Source organism: Oxyura jamaicensis, chromosome 1 (genome assembly GCF_011077185.1).
Source record: "Oxyura jamaicensis isolate SHBP4307 breed ruddy duck chromosome 1, BPBGC_Ojam_1.0, whole genome shotgun sequence".
NCBI classification, from domain to species: Eukaryota; Metazoa; Chordata; class Aves; order Anseriformes; family Anatidae; genus Oxyura; species Oxyura jamaicensis.
The window spans coordinates 138,288,642-138,300,988 of NC_048893.1; the positions used below are offsets into that span (position 1 = coordinate 138,288,642).

The 12,347-nt window shown below is 37.6% G+C and overlaps 1 protein-coding gene across 7 annotated transcripts in view; it reads left to right on the plus strand.

Moving 5' to 3' along the window:
* Window positions 1-292: 292 nt before the first annotated feature.
* The window catches only part of IL1RL1 (interleukin 1 receptor like 1), a 30,791-nt gene continuing 18,736 nt past the window's right edge, over window positions 293-12,347 (plus strand). For 2 of the 7 annotated variants that reach the window (XM_035316326.1, XM_035316342.1), the window contains exons 1-9: window positions 293-458; window positions 2,006-2,152; window positions 5,475-5,546; window positions 7,499-7,700; window positions 7,998-8,166; window positions 8,254-8,416; window positions 10,962-11,030; window positions 11,413-11,545; window positions 11,631-11,782. In XM_035316326.1, the coding sequence (XP_035172217.1) occupies window positions 5,480-5,546; window positions 7,499-7,700; window positions 7,998-8,166; window positions 8,254-8,416; window positions 10,962-11,030; window positions 11,413-11,545; window positions 11,631-11,782 (955 nt within the window). In that variant the 5' untranslated portion in view covers window positions 293-458; window positions 2,006-2,152; window positions 5,475-5,479. Of the gene's footprint in view, window positions 459-2,005; window positions 2,153-4,415; window positions 4,555-4,866; window positions 5,018-5,474; window positions 5,547-7,498; window positions 7,701-7,997; window positions 8,167-8,253; window positions 8,417-10,961; window positions 11,031-11,412; window positions 11,546-11,630; window positions 11,783-12,347 lie in introns of those variants that run through there. The other 5 variants (XM_035316335.1, XM_035316348.1, XM_035316310.1 and 2 more) reach the window with 5 other exon arrangements.

The window sequence follows — 12,347 nt, forward strand, 5'->3', positions numbered from 1 at the left end:
ACAGCTGTTCTGCAGAAACTGCTCCCTGACCAGCCCTATCAAGGATACCACTTGTTTTCAAAGCAAATTGGTTTTAAACCACCCTCTGCCAACTGAGTGCTTCCCCTTTGTTCCCATCAACTATGTAAGAAAGCCCCTAATTAGGCAGCAGGCTTATTTTTAGTACAATCACACTAAAATGGCATAATTTGTGATTAATGGAAAACCTATGCTCTCAGTAGAAGAGATCTGATTAACTGTAACTAGAAGATGCCATCTCTGATAGGTACCTAGGGTTACTACAGTCATTTGCATGTTCTACTCTGTTCAGTGGGAGGTAACTAGATGAAGCTGTAAATCATGCTCTCTAGATACGCGTTGCAGAAGCCAGTTAAAAAGAGGTCCCAGTAGTCTCTGGTACAAGCAAAGGATCCAGTCACAGGATAAACTACTTCTCTGCTGTCTGAATTTTCCAAATGGTAGGTCAAACCTTTATTTTATCATTTAGCCAAAAACAAGTGAAGCAGTTGGAAGTACTATCTAGTATTTTATAAGAAACTTTATTTCAGTTCACTTGTGTCTCTCTATCTCAAGAAAAAATACTAGATTAAAATTGGGGGATACACTTGTGATAGACAAATAATCTGGGGGCCAACCTAAAATCTTATCTATAATGATGTGTATGGAAATGGATTTGTCTTCAGTTTTCTGACAGATGTTTTTGCCAATTATTCAACAACAGAAAATATTCATTATACAGTTCAGTATATTTATGTAAGTTCTTGCTTCAAAATATTTTATAAAAATAATGTATATATTATTTCTAGCATTGTCATATTTTAATATTGAAATTCCTAAATTTTGCATTCAGAGCTGTAAATATTGTAGGTGTTAACTATCATGACTGTTCTAGAATAATTTCAGTGTTACTTTTTCTACTTTCATAGCTCATTTTCAGTCAGACTGGGTTTTCTGGTTTGATAAGAGACTGAAAATAACTTCCAAAGGGAGAATGAGTGAATTCTATGTCTATGTAAACCTACCTCACACACCTGCTCTTTCATGGTATTTTTCCATTGTGAAATCTGTTAAGCTTCTTAAAGTATAAATTACAATAGCATTTTCAAATTTTGTTGGTCTGCAAGATATGCTACTTTTATAATGTTTGTTCAGTTTTATGAACAGCACTACAGTTTGTTGCTAAATACACTTTTGGAAAAAGAAAAATTTGGATCTAGTGCTTTTTCAGCCTCAGACTGAAGTTTTCCTTAACAGAATGAATTAAGCTTTTTACATACAGCTACTGTGAACTATAAGGAAGGAAGAATTTTATGGAAAATGCATCCTTTTCTTTTTATCCCTGAATATTAGCAATCTAAATTTACGGTACACTGAGAACCTGAAAATGCAGATTTTACTATAGACGAATGTATATATATATATATATATATAAGTTCTTAATAAATAAGCAAAAACAGAGAGAAGGAGACATCCTCTCATAAGTATTTTCAGAAGTCATGGCCTTTGTCTCATGGTGCTTTGAGCTGCAGGAAACACTTTTATTTGTGGGACATAAAGTGTCAGTGCTTTTTTCTTGTGCCTCCTAATGGCCTTTTTATTTGATCCTAATATCACAGATGCGTGGATGCTTTCATTTTGCTTTGCCACAAACTCTGAAGCACTAGTAAATCAGTCCCTGTCTTGCCATGTGCTGTCTAGAACTGCAACTTTTGCCTGTTTTTATTGAGGCAATTGGGTAGCTTGCAGCTGACCGAAGTGGGAATTGCAAACAGAATTGCATTGTTCTTTTAATTGCCTGAAGTTTTTATTTATTTATTTGTTTTCAAGGAACATTTGTCTTTAAGTAGAGCCCCTTATATTGCCCATATTTGCACACAAACTCTACTTAAACTGCTGCCAAAACATAACTGCTTAAAATGGGAGAGACATTAGTGAAATGATCATCAAAATTATGGGGGAAGAATGTGTTCTTTCAGCACATCTATTTTGCATTGTTTTCGTACAGGTTGGTAGCCCAGTATGTGTAAGGTTTCTTGAAGTCATACTTTTTCAAGAAACAGAAGGTTAAAGACAACAATCAGCAAGTACAACAATAAGTAAATACAATTTCTTACTCTGTATTGTTCTGGCACTTGTTTGAAGAGTTGGTGAGGCTAAGTAATTGGCTTTCTTCATCCCTGTACAAAGTTGCCTCTCAAAACAAAGGAAGAACAACTCCTTGCATCTTTTGTTAATCACCAGCCTTCAGTTTCTTGGACTGGAAACAGCATCAGCAATAAATGGATCAACAGGATCTCCAGTAGTCTTATTAGTTTGGGACAAATATGAAATAAAATATCAAATGAGAAAGAATATGTCTTCAGACACTCTCCAACTGAGAAACTGATTTTCCTTAAAAATCACTCACTTCACTTTTTTGTCATCTTGCTTAAATATGTGCTTGCTTAAAATAACTCTAAAAAGTAGTCAGAGAGTTAATACAACTGGTATATTTTGTCTGGGACAAACAAGTTAATGGAACAGAACAAAACACTTGGAGGGAAAAAACTCCCAGCAGAGCAGCATGGAAATTCATGCCTATATTAGTACCTTTCCCCATGCCTATATTAGTACTAATACTCAAATAATCTAATAATATTAAATTCTAGTTATTATTCAGCTCAGTTTTTCACTTAGCTGATTCTTAGGGTCCGTTTGCAAACTTCACTGTGGAGACCGTTCATATGGATGTATCCAATCTTAGCCGTATGAGTTAGCCCTGCTGCAGCTAGGTTTTGCATATCAAGTTTGCGTATGCATATACACAATCATGTATTTGGCATGCTGCATGCATTCACAGAATCACGCAGACTCACAGAATAGCTGAAGTTGGAAGGGACCTCTGGAGATCATCTGGTCCAACCCCCTGCCAAGGAGGGTCACCTACAGCACATTGCACAGGATGGCATCCAGGCAGGTTTTGAATAATTACAGCGAAGGAGACTTCACAGCCTCTCTGGTGTGCCCATGCCAGTGCTCTGTCACCCACACAGTAAAGAAGTGTTTTCTCATATTCAGTGGGAACTTCCTGTGCTTCAGTATGTGTCTGTTGTCTCTTGTCCTGTTGCTGGGCACCACTGAAAATAGCCTGGCCCCATCCTCTTGACACCCTCTCTTCAGATATTTATACATGTTGATGATATCCCCTCTCAATCTTCTCTTCTCCAAGCTAAACAGTCCCAGCTCTCACAGCCTGTCCTCATACGACTGGTGCTCCAGTTCCCTACTCATCATTGTAGCCCTCCTCTGGACTCGCTGCAGTAGCTCCATGTCCCTCTTGTACTGGGGAGCCCAGACCTGCACACAGCACTCCAGGTGTGGCCTCACCAGGGCTGAGTAGGGCAGGATCACCTCCCTCCACCTGCTGGCAACACTCCCCCTAATGCACCCCAGGACACCATTGCCCTTCTTGGCCACAAGGGCCCATTGCTGGCTCGTGGTTCACCTGCTGTCCACCAGGACCAGCAGACCAGCCCCCAGCCTGTACTGGTGCACAGGGTTATTCCTCCCGAGGTGCAGGACCCTGCCCTTGCTTTTGTTGAACTTCATGAGGTTCCTCTCGGCCCAGCCCTCCGGCCTGTCCAGGCCCCTCTGAATGGCAGCACTGCCCTCTGGGGTACCAGCGAGTCCTCCCAGCTTTGTGCCACCAGCCAACTTGCTGAGGGTGCTCTGTCCCTTCATCCAGGTCACTGATGTGTGAGTTGAGTAAGACTGGGCCCAGTACTGACCCCTGGGGGACACCACCAGCTACAACCCTCCAGCTGGACTCCTGAGCTGTTGTGTTGAAAAGTAACTTCTAAATATCTATTAATCTGGCCTAAGATTTCCTTAAAATTAAAGAAGTCAATAAACTGGAGGTGCTTGTATGTGGTGCTTTTCTGCAGCTCTAATGAGAATGAGCAGCTCCTCACACAAACTGTTTCTAGGAGATCCTGGATGGTCACTCGCTTCCCATAACAGGCATGGCAACAACCTCGCTGGGATGCTGCATTTTTGGTCTAAACCTCATATTTTCGGTATTTTGTGAGTATCCCTGCAAAACACCTACACTGAAACACTCACGCTTTTCTCTTCCAACACTACTTTTTTTTTTAGAGTTTAAGAATAAATCCCTGGCTGTAATTAAACTTTCAAACAGAAGAAGTTTCCCACATCAATATAAAAACAATGGCATTTCTGAAAGCTCAAAATTGAGTTTGTTCTGAATTTTAGACTTGGCACAAATGTAGGTCAATGTTTGTTTAGTCTGGAAATCTTTGGCACCAAAATAAAGATTCCTTGCAGTTAATGTGACGACAGTACTTACGCTGCCTGTATGCTTTTTTTGCCTATTTTTTCAGTAGTGTTCCTGTGCTTGTTATCCGTGGGATAAATTATAACTCGCTGCTAACTTGCTTTCTCTTGAAAACTTATCTGCCATCTGTTGCACCCGCTCCTTCATTATATGTGATAGCAATAGCTACCACTCTGTAATCTGCTGTTAAAGATAGCATTCCAGTGAAGTCTTTATTAATGGTAAGTAGAATTCTTATGACTGCTTAATAGATCTGAATTGCATGTCTGCTGTTTCCTGAGATATTCACAGATTAGGTCAAAAGTAATATCCACAAACCAATAACCAGTTTCTGTGATAAAGTGGTTTTCTGGAGGGTTCTTAAGCCACACTGCCAGCTGCTAATTGCATACACCTAATTACAGGAGGTGTATGTCAAATAAACACAAATAAAAACATCAGTGAGGCACAGGATCTGCCCTACTACTATTATGTGAGGATAATATATATTCCTTTACCTACCTTTCCAGTCCATTTCTTCACTTCCCCTTCAGGTTTGCATTGCTGATGGTGCTCGTCTGTTTCTGTTCTTGCCACTAAGCGCTTACCTATGAGAAGCTGTCTCTGAAGATACCTCCACAGAAAACAAAGCAGGTGGTGTGCACCTACGCAATAGCTTGGATGTAAGCTTAACTCAAAATCAAGGTATGTGTTTTCAAATCCGGGGTCTGTCTTTTTCTAAATCAAGGTATAATTTTTCACACTTGACTATGAAGAAGGTGCCGAAGTACATATGCCTTAAAAATAAAAATAAGAAAATAAAAATCAACAACCGAGGAAGAATAGGCTTCTGTATGAGGCCTGCTATGGCAGAGTAATTCCCCCACCCTCAAATCAAACTAAGTCATAACAGTAGTTTCGATGGAACATCAGTTTTTGCATTGACTATAGCACAAAGAGCACCATCTCAAAGCTGTAGAATTGCTGCTACAGACACACACACACGTTCTGTACAGAATAGCCCACATGACTCAGCTCTTATCTCTGCATGATGCTGTTATCTACTAGTAGATGTACATCAGCAACGTGGCAATAACATAACCGATGTAGTGAGAGCATATTCTGAGATATCTTTTTTTTTTTTTTTTTTTACTTTGGTTTAGAAATATGATGGGGTATGTACATTCGATATTCCTATCTACCTTCCTCTTGGTTTCCGTGACATCAGAATCATGTGAGTTTCATTTAAAATTTGTTTTCTAATTATTTTTATTCTACATGAGTGTTTAAGCTGGTACTGAATTAGTATTTTTTAACCTAAAATTAGCTAGTTTATCTCAAACCATTGATCACAGCTTACAAGTTAGCTCTACATGTTGTTTTCTCCCTATATTAAAATGCACCGAGTAGTGTCCTCTGACATTATTACTCTGACAAGTACTCTGACATTAAGTATAGGTTTGACTTTTGCTCCTTGGCATCTCTGCAAGCAGAAGGAAAAGGCTGCTTGGATTTGGAGTAGCTGATATTTGTGGCCCCAGCTGAGCAAACTCTCCAAGAGCATGCTTAAATCACACTGAGCAAGTTTAACACATGTACTTTGTTGCATCAGCTCTAGTGGCCCTGCAATCATTTCCTACCAGTGAAACAACATTATATAGCACTCACATTGTACCTAGCCTCCAGTTGCACTGCATATTTGTCTGAAAAATAGTGTAAGATACAATCTTTAAATATTTCCCCGTATTCTCAATTTTATGATATGAATAATAATTTTTAGAACAAACTAGATCTATTAAGAGATCAAATTCTGCTGAAGAATTAACCAAGATAATTTCCACAGATGTCACTGAGTTTAGATAAAGCCTCCCATTTTGTCTTTGTTCCCTCTCCTTTATTTTTTCCTGGAGAGTGCTGTACTTCCAATGTGTTCCTCCTTTGGTGGGGCAAGGCAGGACTAATGGGTGGGAATGCTGTTACAATGATGGACTCAGGGTTGCTTATAACTGATGTGGATAATTTAGGTGTCTGAGTAAATGAGTCTATATGTAATGTCAATGGAGAAAGACCACTTCAGAAAGAATGAGAAGGCAAGCATTCACCATGCAGAAGGACTCACCCATGACCTGATCAATGCATGCACCTAAAGCCATGCAGTGCTCCCCCAAAGTGTCATTTTTGAAAGAGATTCTCTGTTTTGATTAGCTGTTTGGTTACATCATCTCATTTTCTTGCTCCCTCATTTACTGTAGCTCCTGTACTGATTTGTCCAGTTTCTATCCTTGCCAATTTTCTCATGTTTCTCTTCTCCAAAATTGCATTTGACTTTCAGACCAGAGTTTCTATGTTCAGGAATCAGTTTACTCTTCAGATACCAGGGCACTTAAATAGCTGCCACAATTGCCTGTTTCATGTTTCTCTGGACCAGTTTCAGTATTCGAAAGTAGAAATACACACAGTTGCTTTAATAAAAATTAGTTCCTTACTCTCAACATTTTTTCTTCTTCTTTCTTTCTTTATTCCCAAGCTGCTTACTCCCCTCATTCCTCTCTGGTGTCGTCAACCTTTCATTTGATTCTTCCTTTCAGTCTGTTGCATTTTTTTTTCTTCACATTTTTATGATTTTAAGAAAGAAGCTCTTCTGTTTGTTGTTGTTTTTATCCATTTTCTGCATTGAAAAAGTAAAGCAAAAACTCCTCTCTGTTATGTAAATAAATATTATTACTGAAGTACAGAAAGCTAACTTTATAAATAAACACTATTAAAACCAATAGTTTTCTTTGTGAAAGATTCATGTTTCAAACTCTGCTTTGAATAAATACAGTATTTCAAGCAAAGATTTGCATGAGTTCATTTCAACCAATCATATTTTCCAATTTATTTATTTATTTTTTTAAACTATATGTCTGGTTTGAAAGTAGGTGATTTTGTTTGTTTGTTTGTTTGTTTTCTGTCCCACACGTTATTTTTGCATGACTTCATAACTTAAGAGGAACATTTTTTTTTTTTTCCTTGAAAAAAAAATCTACTGGGAGTTCATTTGCTTTACGTTACCTCTGAAAGCTTGAGGACGGTAGTTAGAGGCATTTGAATGGGCTACTGATCCAGAAATGCCAAAGTCTCCTCAGTCTTCAATGCAAATAAGGTTTAATTCATCTGAGATCTTAATATTTTGTTCATTTGCAGATGATGCAATGGAAGGTGAGGCTTTAGCTGTAAAATGTCCCCTGCGGAATTCAGCTGTGAAAGTCACCTGGTATCACGCAGACACTAAGAAAATAATTCCTGAAGAAGAAGAGGGATCACGAATATTTTCATTAGGAAGATTTCTTTGGTTTCTGCCAAATTCTGTAGAAGATTCTGGAACCTATACTTGTGTTACACATTTGTAAGTAGAATACTGAAAAGAGAAAAACTTAAGATTTGGGGAAAAAAAGCATACATGTTTTAAAAATACAATTTGATTATTATCTGTGCAAATTATGCTATTTTTATGGTGCACAGAAATTTATTTAACTTTCACTCTACAGTTGTTATTTTTATAACAGGCTAATTAAAAATCAGTAAGTAATCTAAATATAGTAACCATCCATGTGCTTTTAAAACAAGACTCACATGTTACAAATATTTGTTCTATTCCATATAATAACACTGTCATTAAGATACCTTCATTCATTTTTTAAAGCCCAAATAATAGTACAAAAGAGTTCAACATGAGCGTGATGGTGCATCCATACAAGGAAGGAGTATGTTTCCCAAGCCGGATACTTTATCCTAATGACACTAGAAGAGGAAGAATTGTTTGTCCTACATTTGACAATTATAAGAATGCTACTATGATCCAGTGGTATAAGGTAAAGAAAACCCTGATGGTGCCAGCTGTAGATCAGATAACTGTGAGAAGCTATTTGCAGCCACATAAAGAAAACTTTCTTTTCCAGGATTGCAGACCTCTTCAGGGAGAGAGATACCTGAAGAAAGATAAATATATTTTTATTAGCAACCTGACAAAGGAGGATGATGGTTATTACACTTGTCATTTTACCTACACTCACAGAGGAAACGTGTTCAATGTATCAGCTACAAGGATCTTTATAAGTGAAGGTAAGACAATCATTTTCTAGCTTTCTAAAGTAAAAAAGATTATCATCTCCTTAAAGAAAAATAAACTCCTTTGTACAATAATGCAAAAAAAGGTTTTTGGTTGGTTAGTTGTATCTTCTTAATGAGACTTTAGCTCAACTTTTTTTTAAATGAATTTTGTGGGAGGGAATTCCAAAGGAGCAAGCTGGAGATACAGTCAGACCTGTCCACGTTTGGTTTTTTGGTAGCATTCTCTGAGCGCTCTGGTTGCCTGCTGCAGTTGGTAAGGCTTGTCTTTTTGAGGTGAAGAGTCTCTTTTACTACAAATCTCCACTTTATATTTGTTTGGCAGGAAGAAGGCCTTTAGCTAGCAACAATCATCTGGTGATCACTGGATCACTGATAGATTGATATGCTGATGGCGTACAACTCAATACCTGCTGCCTTATCTTGATTATCTAGCACTTATTTTATAGTTGGACTGAAAAAAAAAAAAAAAAAAAAAAAAAGACTTTTAGATTTCTGTTGACTGAGGCAAAATGAGGAATATAAATAGACGGAAAAATTAATAGAGTTCAGTGATCACTGTCTTTGTTGATTTGAAAGTGTCCATCATAGCTGAGGGGTGTGGACCTAGGGGTGTTTCTAGGATTCAATGTCCTCAGGGAGGCCTTGAATTTTGATGGCAGTCAGGGAAGAGGGGAAGAGCATGCCAGCAATCAGCAGTGCCAGATTGTATCAGTTTACAAGACTTCAAAATGTGTCTTCATTCTGCCATCAGGTCAATAGAAATGTTTATTTTATTTTTTTTCTGGTGAAACTAAATACTGTTCATTTGCAGACTGACATCACAACTTTTTGTTGTGGGCAAGTGCCCAGCTTTATGGGAAAGATATTGACCTATTGTTGAAGCTTCAATTAGCTTTTGCTGCTGTACCCAGATCTCAGTAGCAGAGTTTGTTCCAATTATTCTGAGCTGGATAGAAGAGATTTGAGCCAAGAGCTAGTACGGTAGCTTAGGAGGCGTCATGCCTTTTCTCTCCCTCTTCCATGTAATACCCTGTTGGTCTACATGACAATCTCTGCCTAACATTCAATTTTTTTTTTTGAAAGGACTTTCATTAAAACTTTTCTAACCAGTCAAGAATTTTGTTCTGCCTGAGTTATAATGGAAATAGCTATTGCTTATTTGGCACAAAACCATCTACAATTACAGAAACCTTTGTTACATCCAGACAGATTACTTCATTTCAAAGATAATTTGGCTTTTTAAATCATTCGGAAAGAAAGGATTGCAACATAACATGTTAAATCTCAGAGTGGTCTTTTGAGTCTGCTTTAGATTTTACTATTCAAAATACTTAACAGCAACATTGCTGCGTTCGTATTAGCCCTTAAAATTAGTATGCTGTATGAGTAAAGATGTTATGTGTTGGTAATATTGGCTTATGATGTAAATCCCTGTTGCCTTGCAGATCCACACTGACCCAGGGGATATTCTGCCTCTGAATGCCAGCATCTAAATGCTTAGCACTGTCAGCAAGCTAGGAAATTGCTGCGTTTCTCCCAGGTTCAGATCCAGCTAATGAAACTTAGACACGGTTAGGATAAGTAAGGAGAATGGCTTTTCTGGCAGCCTGGGAAAATGGTGCTAAATAAGTTCTTACAGATTTTTTTAGGGAAATATTGTTGTGAGATTTACAGAGGTGCCTTGAGAAGGAAAAGCTTATAATGAGGGAAAGGGTAACAAGCGATGTGTTTGGAGTGGGACGTATGCAACAGTATGAATGGTAAGAAAAGAAGCAAAATGCAACAGGGGAAAAAGATGCCTAACTCAAGCATCTGGATGTAGTTTGGAACCTGTCCATATCAATTATTACTGGAGATGGAATGTAAGAATATCAGAGGAAAAGCAGCATTCCTAAAAGCTAGTGGCAAGGGATGTTCAGTGTGATGGAATACAGATGTAACGGAGTGGTTGTGTGCAGCAGCAGTGTGGAGGGAAGCCCAGGAGCCGGATGTGCTCAACATAGGGAACAGAGATCAGCAAAGGCAACCAGCACGGGAAGTGGGGCTGTGTGTCATATATTGCACGGGAGTGTATATTCTAGCTATTCTGTATCATGGGTAGGAGTCATTTCTCAAAAGTCTGAAGGAATTTATTTTTTAAAACAAAATAAACAACTGAGAAAACACACAACTCACTAACTGTATTTGCTTTTTTTTGTTGTTGTTGTTTTGTTTTGTTTGTTTTTTCCCTATCTAAGCATCTAAAAACAGTATTTGAGAAACTGAAACTTTTCCTTGCTTTTTAGGTAATTTTTACAAATGTAAAAATGAAATGTGTAGAAAATATTTAAACTATGAATGTACCGTCTCACCAGAAATATTTGGTCATAGCAATAAAATCAGGTAATACCGACAGGAATGTGAAGCACTGTTGTAATGTTTGCAAATCTTCTTCAGGATGTTAAAGCATTAGCAGTACAAATGATAATCGTTATTTTACAAAATGAAATTTTACAACTTTCTAATCTATACTTCCTTCTCTCTTTAATTTCTAAAGCAAAACACCTGTCTCTACCTGCTCAAATTTTGTTTCCAAAAGATAAAGATGTGATAGAAGTAGAGCTTGGTAAGTATGGACCTTAAATTCTTTTTACAACAGTTTGTGATGGCCTAATGAACATGGGGATCTTGATGAATTAATGATGGAAATGTTCATTACTTTTTTTTTTTTTTTTTTTTCACTGTAATTTTAACCAGATTTAATGCATCCCAGGCACAGCGATATGAAGTTAGGAATAACAGATAGGAATAACTGCTCAGGCATTAAGCAGCAAGTCCCTCCTATGCAACATTTTCTCTAGGTTAACTCAGAAATATGTCAAAATTGCCAAGGTAAAATCAAAAGTGATATGAAGATTTGTAGAAAAAGATGTTACGAGGAAAATAAAGTTATACATTATACATATTTTTCATTGAGGAATATTTACAACTCTCTGCATCTTGATTAGGTGCTTCTTTGTCTCTGAAATGTCAGGCCCGTCTGGGGATTAAGAAACAGCCTATAGATGTTGTCTCATGGGATGTGGATAAAAATCCAGAAATATACACAGATACTTCAAGATTTCATGAAGAAACTCATTTGTAAGTACATATAATGTGTAATAATTCTTTTCTTAATGCAAATTGTGCTTAAGAGCAACCAGTACCAGCTCTTTCTCTCTATTAGTTTTGAAGGACAAGCACGAGAATATTACGGAGAGGCAACTTTGCACATCACTGAAATAAAAGAGGAGGATCTGCAGTCAAATTTCACATGTGTGGTGGTGAATGAAATGGGAAATACAAGGGCCACGGTGACATTACAACTCAAAGCACAATGTAAGGGTAGAATTTGTTCATTTTGTTTTCTTACATGCTTAATGCTCAATTTGAAATACATTGTTGATTTTATTTTTCTTTTTAATTCATTTTGCATGTTTATTTTTAAATTTGATTTATTTTCTTCTGGTAAGAAAGTTTGTTGTTAAGAATTAAAACCAATCTTCTTCCTCCCTACATTTTCAAATCAGTGGCCCAGTTCTTGTGGCTTCCTTAGGCTCTGAAAGGCCTTGGTGTAAATTCTGCTGGGGGGGGAGGGAAAACAGTACCAGGGAGAGATTAAATGTGAAGAGTAGGACAGTGTACCAGCCCATTGACAAGAATAACCTTTTATAGGATATTCCTGCCCTTTCCCTCTAAGTGCCACTGAGCTCACTCTGTGCCACAAAGAGATGAGAGTAACAATTTGAAGGCTTTCTCTTGGTTTCATTTTGAAATGCATTGTTCTAGTCATTTCTGCTGGAGAAGGAGAATTAAGGTCAGTGAATGGTGGGATGGTCTTTATCAGTTACGGGGATTGATTGATAGGGATGGTCAGATCCCTGAAAAAGTGTTGTTGCCAAAT